This window comes from Capsaspora owczarzaki (assembly GCF_000151315.2).
Source record: "Capsaspora owczarzaki ATCC 30864 unplaced genomic scaffold supercont2.10, whole genome shotgun sequence".
NCBI classification, from domain to species: Eukaryota; class Filasterea; order Ministeriida; family Capsasporidae; genus Capsaspora; species Capsaspora owczarzaki.
Window position 1 is genome coordinate 502420 of NW_011887301.1, and position 21673 is coordinate 524092.

General features: G+C 54.7%; 4 protein-coding genes across 4 annotated transcripts; 2 read left to right on the plus strand and 2 right to left on the minus strand.

Annotated features, from left to right (window-relative positions):
* Window positions 1-53: 53 nt before the first annotated feature.
* Window positions 54-5734, minus strand: CAOG_05969 (hypothetical protein). Its single transcript, XM_004345509.2, has 9 exons — window positions 5641-5734; window positions 4180-4943; window positions 3993-4095; window positions 3655-3896; window positions 3386-3550; window positions 3201-3298; window positions 2999-3107; window positions 2522-2906; window positions 54-2361 (listed from the first exon to the last, which is right to left on the minus strand). The coding sequence occupies exons 1-9, from the start codon at window positions 5648-5650 to the stop codon at window positions 152-154; spliced, it is 4086 nt and encodes a 1361-aa protein (XP_004345559.2). The 5' UTR covers window positions 5651-5734; the 3' UTR covers window positions 54-151.
* Window positions 5735-5865: 131 nt separating this feature from the next.
* CAOG_05970 (hypothetical protein) lies at window positions 5866-12949 on the minus strand. Its single transcript, XM_004345510.2, has 9 exons — window positions 12282-12949; window positions 11440-11524; window positions 11007-11330; window positions 10814-10894; window positions 10124-10702; window positions 9799-10040; window positions 9302-9691; window positions 9110-9224; window positions 5866-8989 (listed from the first exon to the last, which is right to left on the minus strand). The coding sequence occupies exons 1-9, from the start codon at window positions 12917-12919 to the stop codon at window positions 6041-6043; spliced, it is 5403 nt and encodes a 1800-aa protein (XP_004345560.1). The 5' UTR covers window positions 12920-12949; the 3' UTR covers window positions 5866-6040.
* A 135-nt stretch (window positions 12950-13084) lies between these two features.
* CAOG_05971 (hypothetical protein) lies at window positions 13085-19010 on the plus strand. The gene is made up of 7 exons (XM_004345511.2): window positions 13085-13626; window positions 13856-13963; window positions 14050-14752; window positions 14859-14897; window positions 15010-15195; window positions 15296-16178; window positions 16328-19010. The coding sequence occupies exons 1-7, from the start codon at window positions 13279-13281 to the stop codon at window positions 18789-18791; spliced, it is 4731 nt and encodes a 1576-aa protein (XP_004345561.1). The 5' UTR covers window positions 13085-13278; the 3' UTR covers window positions 18792-19010.
* Window positions 19011-19059: 49 nt separating this feature from the next.
* Window positions 19060-21421, plus strand: CAOG_05972 (hypothetical protein; the record flags this gene model as incomplete). Its single annotated transcript, XM_004345512.2, has 1 exon — window positions 19060-21421. The coding sequence occupies one exon, from the start codon at window positions 19060-19062 to the stop codon at window positions 21289-21291; it is 2232 nt and encodes a 743-aa protein (XP_004345562.1). The 3' UTR covers window positions 21292-21421.
* Window positions 21422-21673: the final 252 nt, after the last annotated feature.

Consider the following 21673-nt stretch of genomic DNA (forward strand, 5'->3'; position numbering starts at 1 on the left):
GTCCAAGGACGACAACGTTCTTGTAGTGTTTTTTTGGGTTGGTTGGTTGGTTGGGGGTTTACTCGCACAGTCATGCAATGATAAAAGAGTTGTATTCTCCAGTATATTTGACCGTTACCACAAGCCCCTCGCACATGAACGAAATGATTGACTATTGTGTCGGTGGCGGAGGGTGCGCGGCTGAGGGTGGGGCTGCGGCTGAGGGCGCAGCTGCGGATGAGACTTGAGGCTGAGCTCCCTGTGCCGCAGCTGCAGACTGCTGCTGAGCTTGGTAGCTTTGGTAATATTGCGCGTACTGCTGCCAGTTTGGGTCGTTGGGGTAAATGTACACATACTGCTGGTCGGCACTTACGGTCGGCTGGCCCTGGTACGGGTAGGCAGGATATCCGGAACCAGAGTAAGCTGCAGCCGTCGGCATGGCATGGGTTGGAACAGAGGGTCGTTGCTCTTGGTACGCGGGTTGGGTTTGCATCGGCTCAACTTTGACAGAAACAGCAGGAGATGCTGTCGGGGCATAAGAAGGCGGTGGGATGGAACCCTGTTGTTGCTGCTGGTGTTGTTGCTGTTGCTGCTGCTGCTGTTGCTGCTGTTGTTGCTGCTGTTGTTGCTGCTGCTGCTGCTGCTGCTGCTGCTGCTGCTGCTGTTGTTGTTGTTGTTGGTGGTGGTGTGGAGGTGCTGGGCCGCGAATGGAGGAAATGGCTTGTTCGAAGGCCTGCGCGAGCGACGGGGCTGCAACAGGCTGCACGCTTCCGGCCCAGACCATTTGGGACTTGCTCGATTCCGGCGGCGTTGACGACAGAGTCCCACGACGCTGTGAGTTGACGGCCTCCAAGTTGGAAGCGGAGGCTTGAGCATCAACCCGACGGTTGTCTGGAGTGGAGCTGGAGCTTGGTACTCCGTCAGCCACTTTGGGCTTGGGACCAGGCTTTTGATGAGGCTTGCGCTCGCTCTTGACCGCATCAGGGCTCAAAGTAGAATCAGGCTCGAGGCTGGACTTGCGAGGAGTGGTCTCAGCCTTGATGCTGGGCTTGGGACCAGGCTTGGCACGCGGTCGCAACTCGCCCGTTTCGCGATCCACAACCATGTTGTTGGCGGCGGCATATTGTCGCTTTGCGGCCAACGTCTCGTCCTCGTTGCTTCGGCCTCGGCGACCACCTCGCCCACGTCCGCTGCCGCGACCACGTCCGCCACGGCCACGACCTCGGCCACGACCACGGCCACGACCGCGGCCTGCACGCCGGGGTCGATCATCGTCGCTGTCAAAATCGTCATCCGAAATGGAAATGTCGTCATCGTCCAAGTCCATATCATCCACATGATGCGACTCGCCTGCGCTGTCAACTTCGCTTCCGCTGGCATAGTCTTCGTTTCGCCGCGAAACTTTGCGCATCTTGCGACGCTGTTCCTCACGGCGCTCGGCGGCATCCAGTGCATCTTCGCCAGAGCTTCCCGCCTGCGACAACTGGTCGTCGTCCGAGCCACGGTCACACTTGACGCAGCACCACCCGTAGCCACGGCTCCGACGAGGCATGGTGGCGAGTGGAGGATCGAGGCAGAAAATGTGGTACCAGTTTTTGCATAAATCGCAGTGGGTGAGCTTGTGTGGCTCGGTGTCCTGGTCGCAGACGCAGCAACGTGGCGAGATTGAGAGAGCAAGGCTGCCCGCCGAAACATCGATCGCCTCAGTCGCGTCGCCAGAAGGCACAGTCTCGAGAGGAGCATCTTCAACTGGAGCGGTGGGCGCACGTGCGCGGCGCCCAGGCTTGCGACGTGCACGACCGTCCAGAGTCAGCATGACGGAAGCGGACCCATCGGCAGACTCGGATGGTGGAGGGACCTCGTCCGAGCCCCAGATTTGACGCCGGAGCCTTGCGGCGTGCTCTTGCGGATCGCGCAGCTCTGCGCGCAGTCGCTTGTCTTGCTCGGTCCAGAACTTGAGCAAATCTTCGCCAACAAGCGAGTCCAAGTCAACGGTGCTGGACTGTGGAGGAGCTGCAGAAGCTTCAGCTTCCGAACCCGTCGCCGCTTGCGCCTCCTGCTGCAGCAATTTCTGCGCCGACCGAGACGCCTCCCGCTTCGCGGCGTCGATTTTGGCGGGAGTCAGCGCGTTCGTCTCGATGAACTGCGTCAGCTGCGTGATGCGAGGGTCAGCACCGTCTGGCTCTTGCACGGCAGTCATCAAGGTTACCAGCCCTGAGATGGTTTGCACCAACGGTTGGGTGTCTGTCAACAGTGTCGCGAAATCAGATTCGAGAGTCTTCAACTCGAGTCTGCTCGTCGCGTCTGCCTCGGAATGACGAGTGCGCATGGCTTTCAGCCGATCAATGGCAACCTCCAGCTGCTGAATGCCAGTCTCGCGCTCTGAGAGCCAAAACAAATAATTGACACAAAACAAAAAGCACCCCAAAAGAAAGGTCAGATGTTGCGTTGTAGAACGAAAGCAAGGAGAAAAGGGCACATCACCGAGGGCGCATCACCAAGGGCAAAAAAAACCGATTCCAAGAAGAGATGGCAAACGTACGTTGGAGGTATTCCATAAACGCGGGGTTGGGATCCACAGCAACAGAGCGCAGCCTGGTGGAAAAGTGGGTCCAAATCGCGGTAGGGGCAAGGGTGGCAACATCCACGACTGCCGCAGTACCGCTGGTGGAAGGGTCGCCCGCACGGCTGGGAAGCGAGGCAGTGGGGAGTTGGCTGGCGTCAACATGGCGCTGCAATCGCTGAAGCTGGAGCTTTGAAAGCTTCCGCGCCTCATACTTGTCGCGGAAGTAGCGAATATACTGCAATCGAAGGACCTGGTGATGTTGCCTGGCTCGAACATCACGAGCACGGTTGTACTCGCTCACATTTTCAATCGAACGCCGCAGTCCAACTTGCGAAGCTTCGTACCGGCGCCACTGAGCAATCTACGCCACCCCAAAATAGAATCCCAAAATAAGCAACAAAGAAAACGGTGAGCGGGGTGTGACCTGCCTGCCAGCAAAGCCTTCACGCATACCTTTCGCGGTTGTAGGCCCTTATCAACATGCTGCATGCAGTTGGCATAGTAAGGATCGGCGACAACCTCGTCGCTTGGAGCTTCGCATAGCAGACCCTTTTTAACAGCGCTGACAAGATTCCAAATATGAAAATGAGGAGATTGTTTCATGTGCAAAGACCGGAGGGGGGGGGGAAAGAGAGAGAAACGACGTTCAACTCACCAAGATGCGTGGAAGAGCTGACGACATAATCCGGCGTCACATTGGACACAAACACCGACCGTGGAGGCTGCCGAGTCCTCGGGACACAACACGCAGGTCTGTTTTCGCATCCAGCATGACATTTCAGCATCAAAATCACGCAAAGATGGCAGTCAAAATGCTCTGCAGCTTCCAAGCAAACTTACATTGCCCCATGAAGTGGCTGGAATTTTGCTGAGGATGACGGGCTCCATGGTTCGGAGATTGCCAAATTCAGTTCCGGGAGTGTAGAGAGCACACAGCACGTGCACCCAGCCACCAGTATCTGTCTCTTTAAACGCGCCACCAGTGTTGGGGCACAGCTCGCAAACCTGGCCAGGAAAAAGAAAAACAAGTGCGCGTCGCGAAATGAGCTTCTTCAAAGAATGATGCTCAGCGTTGAGCCACCAACATCGGAAAAGGGATGGCAACGTACCGGTTTGACATTGCTCAAACATGGATTGCAAAACCACAACTCGGTGACTTCGTCTTGATCTGCTTCTGGTGACTCCACCGATGCGCTCTCTTCTTGCGCTTTGCTGGCCGCAGCCGCTTGCCTTGCAGCTTGCTCTTCTGCCTTGCGCTCACGCTTTCTGGTGCGAACGGGAATGCCAAAAGTCTCCTCCAGCTGCGTCTCGACATCGTCTTCGTCGTCGGTTCCAAGAACACCGTAGCACGCTAAATGTTTTCAAAAAAAGCGTCGAGTGAGCTTGCAATGATTGCAACATGCCAGCCTGACTCAGCCACGAATGGAAGCCGAAGATCTGCCCTTACTTTCGTGAACTGTGAGTTGACAGTAATCGCACGTCACCAGCAGCGCTTCTGGCACGCCAGCTGATTCTGCTCGTGGACCCGTCAAGCAAACCGCGCAAACGGTCTGACGCAAAACCAAATTCCCAATGAGAAAAGGAATGTCGATTGAAACCAAAACCAAACCCCCACACCACGACGAAGAGTTTACCGGGGTTGTTGTGGTCGAACGACGATGGTTGCGGATAAATTCGCTGTCTGCAGCACCGCCATCGTCCTCGTCGTCGCTGTCTTCTTGGTTGCTACGAGCAGAGCGCTTCTTGTGGAAGACCTTCTTTTGCTGCTTGCTCTTTTGCTTGCTCTTTGCCTTTTTCTTGAGCTTGACAGCGAAATCCTCGTCGTCGTCGGACTCGTAGTTTTCATCGTAGTTGAACATGGTCTGTAGATCTGTTTCCTGGTCATCGTCGTCGTCGTCTTGGTCGTCGTCTTCGCCTTCTTCATCATCGTCGTTATCGTCGTTATCGTCGTCGTCGTCGTCGTCGTCATCATCATCATCATCATCATCGTTACCACCGTCGTCATCTGAGCCACGAGACCACCTGGCGCGCTTGTTGCGATGGCCTCGGTCTTCGTCGTCTTGGTGGTCGTCGTCGTCGTCGTCGTCGTCGTCGTTCTCATCGTCATCGTCACCCTGATCATCACCATCTTGATCATCATCATCAGCATCGTCATCCTGATCATCACCATCTTGATCATCATCATCGTCGTCATCGCCGTCGTCGCGCGATCGCTTCTGTGTTGGTCGGCCGCGTTGTCGCCGAACGGCGTCCTCTTTGGCCAGCTTGCGTGCAGCAGCCAGCGCGTCAAAGTCGCCGTCGCTCTCCTCGTCCGAGTCGCTCCAGCTCTCCATTTCGCTCAGCGCCGCGGCAGATGGCTTGATCTGGCGCTTGCCTGCAGCGCGACCTGTGCCCAGATCTGGTGGTTGCACAGCAGATGCAGCAGAAGAGTCAGTCTCACACACAGTTGAACAAGAAGCTTTTTTTCAATGGCAACCAGCAAACCCTCAGTCCTGTCCACTTGGAACAGCTCATGTTCAAATCGAGTTTTCATATGCAGGGCAATAAGTGCCAGAGGTGCTGCAGACAGTCTGACGAGGCTTCAATGAGCCAGCAAACAAGTCGTTCAGTTTGCGTTTTTTGGCGGCTTTTTTTTTTTTTTTTTTTTTTTTTGAGCTCTTTGTTTTCCCGCCAAAATTTGGACGACAACTTCCGTTTCAGCCACCCTTGATCACTCGAATTCACTCAAAGGAAAAAATGTTTGGTATCAACACTCAGATACTGCATGCTGGACAGTCGCGGGTTGAACAAACACACATACTTCCAGCCATTATTGGAGAATACAGCAGTAAAATTGGAAAAAAAAAAAAAAAAAAAAAAAGAGAGATCTCGATTGGGTGCATAGCGCTTGGCCAAATCGGCCGCCGCCACGCCAGGCGCTCAGAATCACCGAAGGGTGGTCGGGCACGGGCATCTCAGCCCCGCCCTGAGGCCCAGAGCGCAGACAGTCGCACAGACGAATTTCCGCAAGTCGAAATCGCCGCTTCCTCGTGGAAATGGAATATATCATAAAATAGTCGCTTCCAATACAAAAATCAATACAAGTCTTCATTTACCAGAAACCATTGTTTTTGGCGTTGTTCTTTGTATTTGTCTTGGTTTGGCAGAATTCGATGTTTGTTTATCTGAGTTGTTGGAAAGAAAAAAAAAAGAAAAAAAAAAGTTGAGTGAGGAAAAAATCTAAATTGGGTTCAGAAATTTGGGAAAAAACAAAATAAAGGTAATGCTCACACATCAAACAATTGAACAAACACCACTCATCAGTCGCAATGGTGCTTCAGTGACCGAAATTGGGTTTGTATTTCGAAATCGATGCTTGCTCAACTGGCAACAGTGCATGTACAACACTGTAAATGACTGAATTGTTAACAAAATGCAAAAAAACCAACAATGACTCGCAACAAGTACAACCCCCAACAACCACCGAATAATGCAAAGACAGCACAATCATGCAACTCAGTAGTAATTGCTGCGATCGCGAGAAGAAGGCGCCGGACTGAGCACCACTTGCTGATGTTGCTGAGTCGTCTGATAGGCATGATTGTTGTGGGGATTGTTGCTGGTGTTGCTGCTGTGGTGATGGTGATGCTGCTGCTGTTGCTGGTGGTGGTGGTGGTGGTGATGGTGGGAATGCGGGGTTGGCGAAGTGGCTCCCGAGCTCGAACCCGATGTTCCACCAGAAGTGTTGGTCGCCGTCGACGTCACGCGTGGCGATCGCAGGAATGTGCGTGCCTCCTTATCGTCCTTGCGACACATTAGCACTTGAATAATGTCGTCGGGAGTCACAAACGTCTCGTTCTCCGCGCACCAGGCCTTGACCAAAGACCAGTTGAGCTTGCGCTTGCCGCTTTCATCGTCACACGCAAATCGATAGAGATTGGACGCGTCGTCCTTGAAGGTGATGGCGCGTAATGATACCATTTGCGACGAGCCATAGTTCAGTGGCGCGGCGGATGTCGTCGACTCGGCGGTAGGAGGGCTGGCGTTAATCACATCGACAATAATGTCGTGCTCGAGCAGCGTCTGGCCGAGCTTGACCGCCTCTTCGGTGCTGCGACAGTGATTCCGCTTGACAAGGTACTCGCAAAACTCGCTGCCGACAAAGCTCTGGGGGTACTTTTTGAGCAAATAAGGCCGACGGTCGCGAATCAGCGGGCCAGAGGCTGGGTCGTGCATCTCCTTGTAGAGAACCGAGCCGACGGTGAAGACGTCGGCCTCTTTACGGCTGCCAGCGGAAGCTGCCGACACTGCACCATTGGATGCTGCTGCAGGGAGCCCAGACAGCTGAACATGGCTGCTCGTGCGGTTCTGTTGCTGCCCTTTAGAATAGCCATTTGCCACGCTAGGGCTGCCAATGCCCGCACTGCCGTGGCTGCTGCTGCCGTTAAAGACAGGCGAAAACGTTCGCTCGTCAGATGCGGTCGGGTAGCGCACTCCGCTGCTGGCCGACTTTTTCACTGGAGTGGTGCGCTGGACGAGGCGCGCAACCGCGCTGAGCAGCACGCCAGAGCCACCCACAAACACTGTCGGCGAGGCAACGCCCCACGGATCGGCAAGACCGCCATGCGGTGTGCTGGGCTCGGAGGGGTGCGTCGACCCAAGAGCGTCGGGCGACATCGGGGACAAGGGATCTCTGGCATCCCCGCCATTCCGCTGATGGTCCATGCGCTTGAGACGAAGCCAAATGTCAATCAGAGTCGAAGTCGAAAGGGCATGCACATCAAGCATCCGGATGACAAACCCGACAGATTCGTAGAGCGTGTGGTGCAAAAGCCCGCTGCCATCGGCGTGGAAGAAGGTCACCATCATGGCAATCGCTTCCTCTAGCGTCTTGGCCTGGTCTCCAGGAATTTCACGCTGGCGGCGCATCGGAAGCACGGCATCTTCAAAGTTGTCCACGATCGCGTCCCACACACTGGAGAGAACACGACGGAAGCTCGCTTCGTACATGACACTGCTTAGAATGGTAAACTGCGACTTGAGGTACGCCAGAATGGGCTCGAGGCGGCGTTCAATCGAGATATTTGGCAGCCGCAGATCGAACAGGAGCATTTCAAGTGCCGGCTTGACAAACGCGTTGATGCGGATGCAGACCGCTTCAATCTGGAAGAGATACACGTGCTTGATGTAATGCAGAGTTTTGAGCAGCGAGGCGTTGGTCACAGTGCGAGGCGCGGATGCGGGAGTTCCAGAGCCGTCCTGGTGCAAGATGGCGCTCACACTTCGGTGCAGATCGCTGTGTGTTGAAAGGAACGACCCAGTCGAACCCCAGTTGGCCGTGTAGGGATCTTGCAGAGACTGTTGTTGCTGCTGTTGTTGTTGCTGCTGCTGCTGCTGCTGCTGCTGCTGGAGTTGTCGCTGCATATCGAACGGCGACTGGTCATTGACAAAGCCCCCTCCGCACAACACTGAGACGAGCTCGGGGAAAATGGCAATGAGCGCCTCCATGTTGTTAATCCGCAGACAAATTTCGTCAGTGATGGGATCAACGGGGATGCGACGCCCATGCACTTGATGGTAGTGCAACGTTCGCATGGTGGAGTGCTTGCGCTTTTGCTGCATGATGAGCGATCGAGCACGCGCGGGATCAATGCCCTTGACTGACGTGCTGGATGCAAACATGCCGGGAGTCACAGAGCTTGAATTGCCGCCTACAGACGCGAGACCAGTGCGCTTGATGCGAATGACCGCCTCCAACAGGCTGCGCGTGTTTTGGCACAGCTGCTTGCTCACGAGCGTGTTGCGGGTGCTCCCGGCCAGCTGGACGGATGCTGCAAGGAAGGATCCACTCTTGGTCGAAAAGGACATGCTTTGAAGCCGCCCAGACAACGGACTTCCGAGCATCACGCCATTCGCGACCAGGCCGGCGTTGCCAGTACTTGCGAGCATTGCTCCGGTAAAGCTGCCGCGTGCAGACGGAGGTTGCGATGAAATGACCGACCCACGTCGGTGCGATTCGTACGGTGCTGATTGGTCGTGCTCATTCGGGAGGAGAGCAGAAATCAAAGGGTCGATAGCACCATCGGGCAAGTCCAGCAAATCCGAGAAGAAAATTTTGCTGGCATACTGCAGCACCATGTTGCTGGTCATGTCAATGAGTCGTTCGGAGAAAAGAAGCACTTCGTCGTTGACCGACTGCGGCTGTGCCCCAGCCCCCGGTTCGACCAGGAACTGCAGCGACTTGACAAAGCGAATAGGTTGAGCAAGCGCGAAAATGGTGTCAATCAGCGAGCTTGAATTGGGCAATTCGACATGCTCTTCCTCAGTGTTGCTTTCTTGGTCGCTGCTCAACGAGACGGACGTCATGGTTGGTCGCAAGGGCGCGAGGCCCAGGAACGGGTCAAACTCGGTATTTGTGTCAAACACAGAAGCAAACACCTCGCTATCGATAAAGAAGGATTCCCACTGCCAGAACCAACAAAGAAGAGAGCAGTCGAAAAGGAATGAAACAGATTTGGGTGAGCTCGCGCAAATCCCTGCACCATCGCCCGCAATGAGCACGAGAAAATCAACAGCACGACATACATCGTCCAGATGGAAGGCCAAGTCGACAAACTGCATCAGTGCGGTCGCAATCGAGTCCATCCATTTGATCGAGATCGGCACGAAATACTCTTTCCAGTTCGTGTGCCCCTCGCCTCTGACAATCAAATAAAAAAAAAAAAGGGCGGGGTCAGTCTTGTGCTCCTCCAACATCATGCCCAGGTGCACACTTACGAAACTTTCAGATGAGGCCCCCAGATAGAGTCCAAATAGTTGAGCGCGTAGGAAAGTTGAATCAATGACGCGTCAAGGTCTTCGCTGTCGCCGGACACAAAACCACCTCGAGCGGACTTGTCGCAGAGCGAGCTCACATCGGCGCAAAGCATGCTGTAAAACTCGTCAATGGCGAGCTCGACAAGGTCGAAATGGTCGGTGAAGGCGTCCTGATAGTACGTTCGGTAGTACTCGACTTCATCCACCAGCTCTTCCACCAGCAAGGTCAGTTGAGACGCTGTAAACGGGCAGGTTATTGTGGATAGCTTGTGTTGTGCGGTCTGGTGCTTGGCCAGGGGTGCAGACGGTTGACGAATCTCGTCCACGACGTCAGCAGCAATCGTCAGGAATCTGCGGTGAGCCAGAGAGAGAGAAATCATCAAAAGGTGTGGGTGTGAGAAAAAAGGACAAATATACAATCGGCGCGAAAAAAAATGCACGCCGTGAGGAAAGCGTACCGCTGATAGGTAGTGCCAAAGGATTCCTTGAGATAACATGTCAGGACATAGTCCACATTGTACGCCGCATTGGACTTTCCACCTCCAACAAAGCGATCGGCTTGAATCAACGAGGACAAGAGCTGCACCAACCCTGCCACGCCGCCTTGGGGAGTGTTGAGCGGGAAAAGACGCTTGATTCGAGTCAAGCTGTTGCGGACCTGCGCGTGGAGGAGCGCAACCGTCTGCCGAAGAACATCATTCTGGTGTGCATCCAGCAGAAACAAGTTAAGCACCAGGAGTCATCGACCAACACTATCAACACGCTTTGCACGTGGTGGCATACCTCAGAAATAGTAATGGTCATTCGGTTGTGGAGCTGGGGCAAGAGACGCAGAATGTCTTGAAGGACGGCGTTCGACTCTTGGATGCTGAGAATGGTGTTTTCGAAATGTTTGGCTAGATAGTTCAGATGCATGATTTTGCGGTAGAGCTCGCCAATGCCGTATCGCAAGCTAAACTCGAAAAGCAGCCGTGAAGCTGGTGGGCTCAGAGCGGCCGACTGCGCCTGCTGGGACTCGTCAAGGGATGTCGACGCCGCGTACCGCTCGTATTGCAAAAACTTTTCCAGCAAAGTGACATACAGCGCATGATAGAGACTGATACGATAGTTGCCAGGCGCATTGGAAGAGCTCGCAGAAGTATTGGCAGATCCCGCAGCAGTTGTAGAGGAACGGACGTGCGGCGAAGTTGGACTGGTGATTGAGTTTGCAAAGCCAGAACCTGGATGCGACGAGCCGCCAGAGCTGGATCCACCAGTACTCGACAAATTCACAACGGGAATGGCGGAATCCCAAAAGAGTTCAATCAACTGTCGGATTTTGGTCTGCTCTTGCTGTCGCCAAAGATCATACGTGTTTTTGTTCTGGATGATTGAAAAAGGGGACAAAGCGAGAGGGGAGGTGGCTCGAAGGCGATGAGTGTTGAAGCAAACGAAGCGCAACACGCATCACCAAAAACGCTCTCTCAAGCTTACAGCAAATGCCTGGGGATTGTAGAACGGGTTGGAGTTGCCCTCCAGGAAGCTGAGTTGCTTGGCAAGCTCGCGCACCAAAATCTTGCCAACCAAAAGATCAAGAGCAGTCCAAAAGTGTAAGTTTTTTTTTTGTCGGTTCGTGCAAGGATGAAGAACGCAACGAACTGTTGATCACCAGACGCAAGCAGCATACCTCGACGTCACGCTTCGAGCCGTGCGCTTCTTTGGTTTGCTTGAGATATTTGGCGTGGGTTTCAGGCGTCAGGTGGAAGACGTGCATGAGGTACTCGTTGAAAGCCGCAATCTCATTGGATGACTCGGCCTTGCCAGTGCCGTTTGCAAGAATCGCACAGTTGGCGCACAGCAACGCGCACTGGTAGAGGAACAAATCCTCTCCAGCCAAGGTGACTGTTGCTGGATCCCGCGAATACAGCGGATGCTGCCGAGTCGAGGCTGCCGGTGCTGCGCGCGCAGGGCTGGCAACAGCATCACCCGCTCGCGTCACAGCAGCAGAGCCCTAGTTGCGTCGAGGTGGTGTAAACGCGAGTTTGCAAGGTCAGTTTCTACCCGGTATGCAGCAATCGCAAACGAAAAACGCACAAATCCTGAACCGACACTCTTCTTACAGGAACTTTGCGAGTGCGCCTTGGTCGTCGACGGCATGCGTAGCGATGGAAGAATGTGAAGATTTTCTCAATCAGCTTGCCATGTCTGTCAGAAGGTGAAACGTGAGGAAACTTTGACCAACAAGAACAAATTCGGTATGGGGGTTTTTTTCCCCCGTTTTCAACATGTTTGCGTCGTCGTGAATCTCAGAAACCATTGTCTCCACTTTCCCAATTCCAGCATATTTCGAATCCGATCGATCCACATCCGATAACTTGTCAAGTGTTCACATGTGACCGAAGCCGACTTTTGCCTTCTTTTTTTTTTTCTTTTTTTTTTTCCGTTGCATATTGTTTCGCATTGCATTGCATTGTCTTTGTTTTGTGCTTCAGGGCTGCTTTTCGTCCATCCCCCCCCCCAATCCCCACACTCACTCCCGTGGTCTCGACTTCTGTGAGTGCTTCTCTTCTGATGCTTCCTGCTGAATGATGTTTGCTGATGAATGGTCCTCCTGTCCCTACGCTTTTATCGTCTGTTCGCCTTGTGGCTCCAAATTTTGCCGATGCTCGGTCGTCTCAGATTGGCCATCCTTCTCATCGTTCTCCGGCCTCCCATGAAAGCCCGCCTCCTTTGTTCTACTCAATTCAGCTCAACAAAAGACCTTCCCTTCCCATCCCAGAAGACCCTTCCCCCCCCCCCCAACACAGAGCGAGTCCACTCACTCACAACGTACAAAAACCAGCATCAAAACGCCAATCACTTGAAAATTCGATCCCTTTTTTTTTTTTTTTTTTTTTTTTTTTTTTTTTTTTTTTTTTTTTTTTTTTTTTTTTTTGGCTTGTGTGTTGTTTTTTTAATTTACCGCATCATGAAGCACTCTGGGTCTTGGCCTGCCGCGCGGACGCCGTGCTCGCACTGGAGCTGGGAGCAGAGTGTGGTGGATGCAGTCGATGCAGGCAGCGGGCTGGGAGTCCCGGAAGATCCACCAGCAGCAGCAGCTCCAGCAGCAGCAGAGGAAGGAGCGGCGGAGGATCCAGCGAAAGGACTCGGCGCGCTGCTGCGACTCGTGCTGTGAGCATCAGAGTACGACGATGCTGACAATGAGGATGTCGAGTGGCTGCTGTGGCTGGGCTGGTCCGCGACGAGGTAGTCAGAGAGCCACTCCACCGAAGGCAGCGACAGGACAGCTTGAGAGGCGGCTTGGCCTGCGTCTGGCTTGGGGACTGCCGCGCCGTCGGGTCCGGTCGCCTGTGCCTGTGTCTGTGCTGGTGCTGGCGACTGCTGCATCTGTGGCCAGCACAGCGACGCGTGGAACGGCCGCAGCGCGAGGAAGAGCTCGTCTGAGCGTTTGAGTGCGGTCGCATCAATCAGCATCGACGGCGGTTGTTGCTGCTGCTGTTGCTGTTGCTGTTGCTGTTGCTGCTGCTGATGTTGTTGTTGCTGTAGTTGTTGTGATGATGGGTGGTGCTGGTGGTATGGACCAGGCGACGGCGACGACATGGCGGCCACCCAGCGCAGCGAAAAGAGAAAGTAAGACTGAATGTGAATGCGAAATGGCATTACATACAAAGCTGGATCGTCCTGATGCTGCTGGGTTGATTGAGAGATGTAACCGCAGTGCACTTGCTCTTCTTTACTCATTCTATTATGAAATGATCACTTCTCTTTTTCCTTTGGTTTCTGAGATTTTTTCCCAAATCTTCGTTCATCCCTGCGTTGTCCTGTTTGTTGCATTTCAGCCTTTTTCTCTTTTTTTTCGGGCAGCACTTCAACACCCAGAGCTGAGCCCCCCTTGCTGAGCCCTTCTTGGAGCAGAGAGGAAACTCGGGCTTTTGTCGTCGTACTTTGGAGAGCAGCAGATGTCGCTCGCTGGTGAGACAACTCCTACAACGACGACCACGACGACCACGACGACGACGCGTTCTGCTGCAACGCCTGATTCTGCTGCAACTGCAGGTGCTGCTGCTCCGGCGTGGAAGGAGCTCGTTCTGCAGACGTACGCGGCACTCGCTGGGCAGCCTCAACCTCTTCAACCAGGTCAACCAGCAGCTCCAGCAACCGGACGCCTGACTCTCGCTGCAGCCATCGCCGCCGTTGCGTTTGCCATTCTGTTCGCTGGCATGGGTCCGCTTCGTCTACTGCTCTTCGGCTCGTCGCTCGCCGTCGCTGCAGCAGGCGGCTATGCGTTGGCCTGCGTTTCACTGCGAGTAAGCACTGAAGCCTGTTTTTTTTTTCAAATTTTGATATGTCGGGTGGCGCGTTGCAACAAGAAGGGCCAACATATCAAAGTCTGAGCATCTGATTGCATTTTGAGAGAGCATCTGTATTGGGGGCGGGAGGTGGAACCCAACCGGAGACGAACAGGTCGAATGCGTTTCCAGTGAGATATTCCTACTAGATACATGTACTCACTTTTGGCAATAACTGAACTTCTAGGGGCGAAAACCAGCTCTCAAGCATCTCGAGCCAGAGCAAGCTGAACGCGAAAGGCTGGCCCTGAATGCGGCAGCGCAAGAGCTGCTGGACGGTTGCGATGCAGATGTGGTACGAAAGCTCTCTGATGTTCTGAAGGTGTGCGTCTGAGAAGCAACGAACGTGCTTGACTTGCTTTGCTCTCCATCCACTTGTAGAACGATGCACCGGGATCGGTGTTGGACATCTCCGAGTCTGTCATGTCTGAGCGATCGGCCGCCACAGCGCCCGCTGCGCTTTGCAGACGCTCGAGACAGCTGTCGCAGGTTGGGGATGGGCTTCAATCCACGCCCCAGCTCAATCTTTCCGTTCCGTTGCACGCTGCCATTTCCACACTGTGCGACTCGTTAGTGGCCAATTACGTGATGGGCTGGTATGGGTACTATATTGGCGACGACGATGCCTTCCTCAGCGACCTCAAGACGCTGATTGTGAGCGCGTTCTTCAAGTTCCGCGTGTACTCGCCACGATTCGACCTGCCCATGCTGACAGTGTACCGATTTGTGCACATGTTTATCGTGCACTTGCGTCAGTTCCGCGCAGCGGAGGAGTCCGGCATGGACGTGGCAGCCTACTTTGGGCCCGCAGGTCCGGGTCATCCCTACTTGCACTTTGCTGTGCGCAGCCGTGACAACGAGCTCCGCTATTTGCGCCAGGTCGCAGACGTGCTCATTCTCAAGCTGACGCCTCAACGAGAAAACCAGTCGCAAGTGTTTCGACACATGTTCCGCGAAATTATTGCTCAGCACTGCTTGCTCCCGACCGTGCGGTATCTGGCCGATCCGGACTATATTAATCAGATGGTGCTAACCATGCTATTGCGGCAGAGGTTGCGGCCGTACGATCGGGTGAAGCTGAAAGGTAACGAGCTGCGTTTGTTTGCCACTTTTGTTGGCGATGAGCTTTCGCTTATTTTGTCTCCCGTCGTGTCTGCGCGGTATGCTGATCTTGTTTATTTTCTCCGCAGTGGTACAAGCCAAAAGTATTCTTCACACCAATGTGAAAGGTATTACATGCGAGACAGCGCTCGTGATTCGTTTAGGGTCTTTTTTATTTCACATTGCAGCAGCTTACGACTTGGTTCTGATCATTCCTTCCTTTGTCTTCCGCTCGCACAGGTCTGTTGACATGTCAGATTGTACTGAAGACGAAGGCCGGCGAGCATTCGACACCCAAAACCCCGCCATCCTCTGGCTCACCCACCTGGAACGATGAGGCAATTGTGCCACTTGCTTCAGTTCAAGGTGACTTCCACATGACTGTATCACTGTACCATTGTCCAAACTCGAATCCCAGCAGCAACGGTAAGGAAATGAGACAAATTAAACTTGGAGTGGGAGGGCTTGCTCCATCTGACAACTTTGCGCCTCAAAATTCCTCACATGCTTACTTTTCCCGCTTTAGTCTTGTTGGGGACCCAACGAATCGATTTGGCAAAACTGCCACCTGGCAAGGCCAGCAAGCATTGGCACGCTCTCAACGACCCTGAAACTGGGGTTCAGAGCGGCCTGTTGATGCTTGAACTGACACTGCTGCTTCGAGAAGACCTTGCCTCCACTGCCAGCTCCACGCCTGCCACCGTGACGGACGATGCCACTGGACACGCTCCAAACAACGAAGCTGCGATGAGTAGTGCAACCGCTGCAACACCCTCGCCTGTCGCTGCTGCTGCTGCTGCTGCTCCCGCTGCCGCAAAGCCAGTTCCCCCGCCTCGTCCTCCGCGTCCAGCTGCGCTTGTTGCTGCTGCTCGGGCTGCACCGACGTCGGCGTCTGACTCTCCCGCTACTCAAACGTCCACGTCAAGCACGGACACGCAAAGCACGGACACGACTCAATCCACGGATGTTACACAAAGCACGGATACGCTCATCTCCGATGCAGCCAACGAAGCGTCGCTGCAGTGGATGGTGAAGCAACAGCCCCATGCATATGTCGACGCCAATGTGACGGCTGCTCAGCTCGCGCGATTGTCCGTTCCTGAGTCGACCATGATACTACAAGCCTCGCCTACCCTCACTCCCGTCCAGGCGGCTGTGCAGATGACCCGCTTGCTTCGAAGCAATGCCGCATTTGGCTGCTTGATGGACTACTTGACCTCTGTGAATGCCAAGGCACTGTTGCAGTTTTGGATTGACGCAGACCAGTTCCGTCAAGTGACGGCTGCTGCTGCAGGAGTGCATACCATTTCCACACCCGTTGTCAAAGCGGAAATGTGTCGTCAAGAGGCTCGGCACATTGTGCAGCAGCACCTCAAGCCTGACAGTCCCAGCCACATCCATGTGTCCAGGTATGCGGGCAAGGCGCGTCGTTTGCGTGCTTTTTTTGTTGTTGTTGTTGCTGCTGCTTTGTTTTTTGCTGAGGGTTTTTGCTGGGGGCTCTTTGTGAGAGAGGAGGGTGCCAAGTTCTGACCCGCAACGCTCTTTGCTGCTTTGGTAGTCGTGCATTGGCCATTGTGCTTTCAGCACTGGAAGACTCGACCGTGACGCCTGGACTGGAGCTGTTCCGCCCTATCGAGTCAGAGGTGTTTGCACGCTTGTGCGAACACCTGCCTGGATTCTTGGCCAGCTCTTTTTATGCGAATTTTATTGGTGAAGCTTCCTTCCCTGCTGCAGCAACCGGCAATTCCACGTCTGGAACAATCCCGTCGTCAGCCAGCCAGACCTCCGTTGCCGACATTGCGTCTTCCGTGAGCAGTGCTGCGACCGAGGCCGTTGTAGAAACACCGGTGAGCACATCAGCCGATGGTGCGCCGACTTCGCTGGCGCACACTCCCGGCGCACCTCCCTCGACGGCCAGTTCCGAAGCTCATATCGAAGCGCCCGCTGTCGCGGCTCCCGCCGATGGTGACAGCATCATTCCAACCACAGGATTGCCTCCGATCGCTCTCCCAGTGGTCGTGCAGCCAGTCACGCTCACTCCAAAGGAACACGATGACACCCCGGATGTCGATCTGGACGACGACGAACGTCTCAACCGCGACATCACACGCACAAAACAACACGATGGAACCAAATCGCACAAGCAGGCTCCAGCTGTGCCCCCGCGCCCTGCCCCCTCTGTGCTGGCTCACCGTCAGTCACAAGCCGCATCTCACGGTGTATCATTGGTCATTCCTGCAGCGGTGCACTATGCTCAGGTCAAATCGACTGGAGCTGATGCGCATCACGAAGAAACGAGCACTACCCGCCGCCTGTTGTCAAAGCTTGGTGTCAGAGACGACGCTGCAAGCACTGGCACTGCTGGAGCTTCTGGTCCTGGCTCGACATCTACGACCGCCGGGATCACTGAGCCGCAAGAAGGCGGCGTGAAGGAGGCCATCGCGACATTTGGCAACCTGATTGATCGCTTGCGCAGCAAGTCAAGGAGTGATGGCGCGCCAGAGCTAGACTTGCCCCGTGCATCTAGTGGCGGTGACAAGGCCTACAAGGCTCACATTATTGAAACCCAGCTCGATTCCAAGCAGCGAATTCAGTATGTCGTGACTGTGCAGCCTCTTGCACCGGCCCCTGCTGCTGCTGCTGCTGCTGCTGCTGGGAATGACAATACTGCCACTGGTGGTCACGACGCTGTCACGTTGGCCCCGCTTGCATCCACCAACGACCCGTCCACACTAGGCGCGCCAGACACGGCTCATTCCTCGTCCGAAAACGCGCAATATCCGTTGCCTGCTGTGCGAGAGACCGGATGGGTTATTGTTCGGTCCTTCCGCGACTTTTCGACCCTGCACACAGCACTCCAAAAGCTCCAGAAGGTGCGCAACATTGATTTCCCGAGCAGCACCCTGGAACGAACCAATCATGCAGCTGCTCGCGTGCAGCTCGATACCTTTTTGCAACAGCTTCTTGCCGACCCGCAAGCGAGCCAAACCGAAGCGGTGGCAAACTTTTTGAACATGGGTGAGGTGGTCTCGCACGCTGGAGCAAGCCACGGCGCGTCCCCAGCCCAGATCGACGCTGATAGCGACAGTGTGCTCGATCGAGTTTCTGCCAAATTCCGCTTGATCAAGGAGAAACTTGTCGATGACAAAGACCCCAAAGACGGGCCAAAGAAGGTTTCGGGCAAGCTGTTTTCGTCCTTTTTGCATGGCAGTGATGAAGACATCCAGGCTGCTGAGGCAACCGCTAGCGTGCATCCAACAGTGCCCGCTTCAGCAGAGGCTGCTCCGACAAGGTTGGCAAGCGTGGACTCGGATCTTGCTGCTTCGCCTCTCGATAGCCTTCATGGTGCCACTGCCAGTCGCAACAGTCCAGATGCCAGCGGAATTCCGAGTCGTGCTCGATCCACACCCGAGCCGCAAGCCGCACCATCAGACAGCAGCTCTGTTGCCGCGGCGTCTACCACGACCGACGACAACGAGGATGTGTTTTCGGAATCGGAGCTGTCCTTCATTAGCGGGGAGGACGGCGACCTGTTGATTGAAACTGGATTTGCGTTGATGGACGAGCTCTTCATGCTCAAAGACGAAGACAAGTGGCTGCGTCGCCAAGCCGTGTCTGTCCTCAAGCAAGTTTTGCTTCAGATGCACGGTGAAACAATCAATCGCCGCATCATCGAGTCGATGCACGCCATGACCAACGAAAAGCAGTGGGCCGTATTCTTTGAGCGCCTCAACCGTGATATGGCACCGCTTTCCGCCGCTGCTGGCACGTCGTCGGTGACGGCACTGTCACGCTCCAGCTCTGTGCGTTCTGAGGACGACAAGGCTCGCACTCGCGCAGATGCGCAAGCCGAGCTGCTCGCCTGCATCCCAGAAGCACTGCAGCATGTTGTCGGCCGATCCAACGCCATCAGCGGCGTGACGCGTGCGTTCGACATGTTGCAGCACGACATTTTGACCAAGCACCTGCTCTACACGATGCTCGATGCGACGCTCGTCGCGCTCTTCACCCCGGACTCTTAGAGCCACGAAGAGTTGTTGGACCCCTTTTTTCTTTTTTTTCCTTTTTGTTCTTTTATTTGATGCGTAGCTGCTCCGAGACGGTCGGACCCGTACGCATTGTTGTTTCTGGTTGGTGTTGTTGCACGCTTTCTGTGTTGATCATGTGTGTGTGTGTGTGTGTGTCGCCTTTGTGTTTGTTCGCCTTTCCCAGTAAATATATCAAACCTTTGATTTTCCCAATCCTTTTTTTTTTTTTTTTTTTTTTTTTTTTTTTTTTTTTGTGCTAACCATGGCCAGTCACGATCCCGCTTCATCGTCCTCGGCTGCTCGCCAGTCGCCCGCTCCAACAGCAGCATCAAGTGCATCCAGCTCCCTTCATGCACCAGCACCCTCAGTGCGAGGGGTTGGGCCTTCCAATCGCCGCCATTCAGCTTCGGATTCAGCTTCTTCTTCCACTCCATCCTCAGCTTTGGATCACAACCCTCAGCAGTCGTCATCCTCGTCCTCATCGCCCGCATCGTTGAGCTTTGTGAGCCACAGCTACGCTCCGCCGGCCAACCGCACCCGGACAGCGTCAATCGACGCCTCGCCAGCTTACGCCCAAGCAACAGCAGCAGCAACAGCCCAGCCAACAACCGCGCCGACGACTCCTCATCCACCACGGCCTGCTCCTGCTGCCCCATTTGCATCCGTCGTAGCACAACAGCAGGCAAGCACGCCATCCGCCGCGACGACAGCCAGTGGCACCAGCATTAGCACGAGTAAGCCGCAGATGCTGCTCGAGGAGAGCCCTCAGCATGGCCAGATTGCAGCCGCGCTGCTGCGTCGGCAGTACGATCGCGTGCGAGACCGAGCCAGAATGCGCACCGACCGACTCCGCAAGTTCGTCCAAGGCAGCGCAGGCGGCGCAGGATTAGGCACAGGCGCAGGGTCAGGCCCAAAGCAGCGAAACCGGCTGTCGTGGTCGTCCGCCAATCGAGCTGGGTCCGAGTCGATGGCTGTGGACTCGGATGCAGGACATTCTGCTTTGAACGCTCATTCTGGTACTAGCACTGCTGCGGCGGCGGCTGCGGCTGCGGCGGCTGCGTTGGCGCGCACACCGACGAACTCTGCGGCTTCGAAGTTGGACCATCGAGATCAACACGCCACCGCCGACGCTGCCGCATTCGACGATCAAGACGTTGGTGCCAACGTGCAGTACGCTCAGGACGAGTTTGACGAAATGAACGAAGGCGAGGATATGCTCGAGGACGCAGAAGAGCCCATGAACGAGGATGATTTGGACGTCCACCCTGCAGACCTACGGCGACGCCAAGGCGTTCGCCATCGCCGAATGGCGTGTCCTTATTGCAAGCGGCTCTACCGGACCGCTTGGTCATTAGAGCGACATGTCATCGCCGAACACCCCGGAGGCGCTGCATCTCTTAAACCCGTTCGCAGACCAAATCCGTGCTTCCGCTGCGGCAAAAAGTTTGCAACAGACTACCAGTTAGTGGCCCACTTGCAACAATCCCACGCTGGTGTCACTGAATATGCTTGCCCGTTCTGCTTCAAGATCTTTAATGCACAACGAGGTGTCTCAGTCCATATCGGCATCATGCACCAAGGACTGCCAATACCAGACATTGGCGAAGCTGCGATGCCAGGCGAAGGCGCACCGACAGGGGTAGAACTTGTTTGTGACGCGTGCCATCTGTCGTTTTCAGATCAGCTCGCCTTTGATGAGCATGACTGTCCGCCGGCGACCTCAATGCGAAGCACACTCCCCAGCGGTCCCAAAACTGAACTTGTCTACGAGGACGATTGGGCAGAGCCCCACTTGGCCGACGAGGGCGGCGCCGAGCAGGAAGGCCATGATCAGCACTATGCCATGGATACCGAGAATGACGTTGTGGCTGAGGACAGCAACGGGGACGAGAACGATGGAGGCCATGCCGAAGATGAACACGGCGCTGATGAAGAGCACGACGCTGGTGAAGAGCACGAAGCTGGCGAAGAGCAGGACGCTGGCGAAGAGCACGATCATGACGTAGCAGGCGACATTGAAGATACCAAGCCCAATGAAGAAGAAGCTGAAGACCTCGAAGATGATGAGGAGGACGAGGACGAGGACGATGATGGCGAGATTGGCGGCGATGATGATGATGCAAGCGACTTTGACAATTACGCGGAACACGCTCGTCGATCCCCGCGAGCCCGTCGTCTTCGGCGGTCGTTTGACGGCGACGCTCGCCCCGTGGATCCAAACACTGTTTGCCCAAAATGCCACACGTCATTCTCAAGCAACAACAGCATGATTCAGCATCATCGCACCCGGCATGAAGGACTGAGATTCTTCTGCCCATTGTGCGACAAGCCCTCCACGCAATCGTCGAGTCTGCTAACACATTTGCGCACAGTGCATCCCAAGGACGAGAAACGGTGCCCAAAGTGTGACTTGCGATGGTCTGCCTCGAACGTTCTCGACTTCTGGCTTCACGTGCGGACAGCCCACCATGATGATTTTATTCGCCCGTTGTAGCGCAATACAGAGCTACCGTGCTGTGGCCGCGCATTGAGTTTTTGCTTTTTGCTTTTGGTGTCTTGTTTCTTGCGTGGCTTTTGTTTGTTGGCTTGTTATTTTTTCAACCACAATTTATATTTTATTGCAAAGTCAGCGTTAAATGCCTGAACTTGTTGGGGAGTTGCGGGCATTGATTGATCCAAATGTGGATGGTCAACGACGGCCAACAGCGCCGAAACCCTAGAAAGCTCTATTGCACTTTGTCTGGTTGTCAACCACCCAGCATCCCTGATTTGACTGTAGAAACGACACTACCGACCTTTCCAAATTCGATGGAGTCCGTTTACGTTGCCGATGGTTGGTGAATCAGGAAGACGTCGGAAGATCATACCTCTTTTTT

Excerpts from the sequence above, each read along its gene's own strand:
- CAOG_05969 (XM_004345509.2), bottom strand. Across the intron at positions 3,897-3,992 it reads TCAACTCACAGTTCACGAAA|CGTGCTACGGTGTTCTTGGA; the intron begins GTAAGGGCAGAT and ends GAAAACATTTAG. Across the intron at positions 3,108-3,200 it reads CAGCTCTTCCACGCATCTTG|CGCTGTTAAAAAGGGTCTGC; the intron begins GTGAGTTGAACG and ends GAATCTTGTCAG.
- CAOG_05970 (XM_004345510.2), bottom strand. The coding sequence starts at position 12,919 with ATGTCGTCGCCGTCGCCTGGTCCATACCACCAGCACCACCCATCATCA. Across the intron at positions 11,331-11,439 it reads GGCGCACTCGCAAAGTTCCT|GGCTCTGCTGCTGTGACGCG; the intron begins GTAAGAAGAGTG and ends CGACGCAACTAG. Across the intron at positions 8,990-9,109 it reads TGGCCTTCCATCTGGACGAT|TGGGAATCCTTCTTTATCGA; the intron begins GTATGTCGTGCT and ends TGGTTCTGGCAG.
- CAOG_05971 (XM_004345511.2), top strand. The coding sequence starts at position 13,279 with ATGTCGCTCGCTGGTGAGACAACTCCTACAACGACGACCACGACGACC. Across the intron at positions 13,627-13,855 it reads TGGCCTGCGTTTCACTGCGA|GGGCGAAAACCAGCTCTCAA; the intron begins GTAAGCACTGAA and ends CTGAACTTCTAG. Across the intron at positions 13,964-14,049 it reads ACGGTTGCGATGCAGATGTG|AACGATGCACCGGGATCGGT; the intron begins GTACGAAAGCTC and ends ATCCACTTGTAG.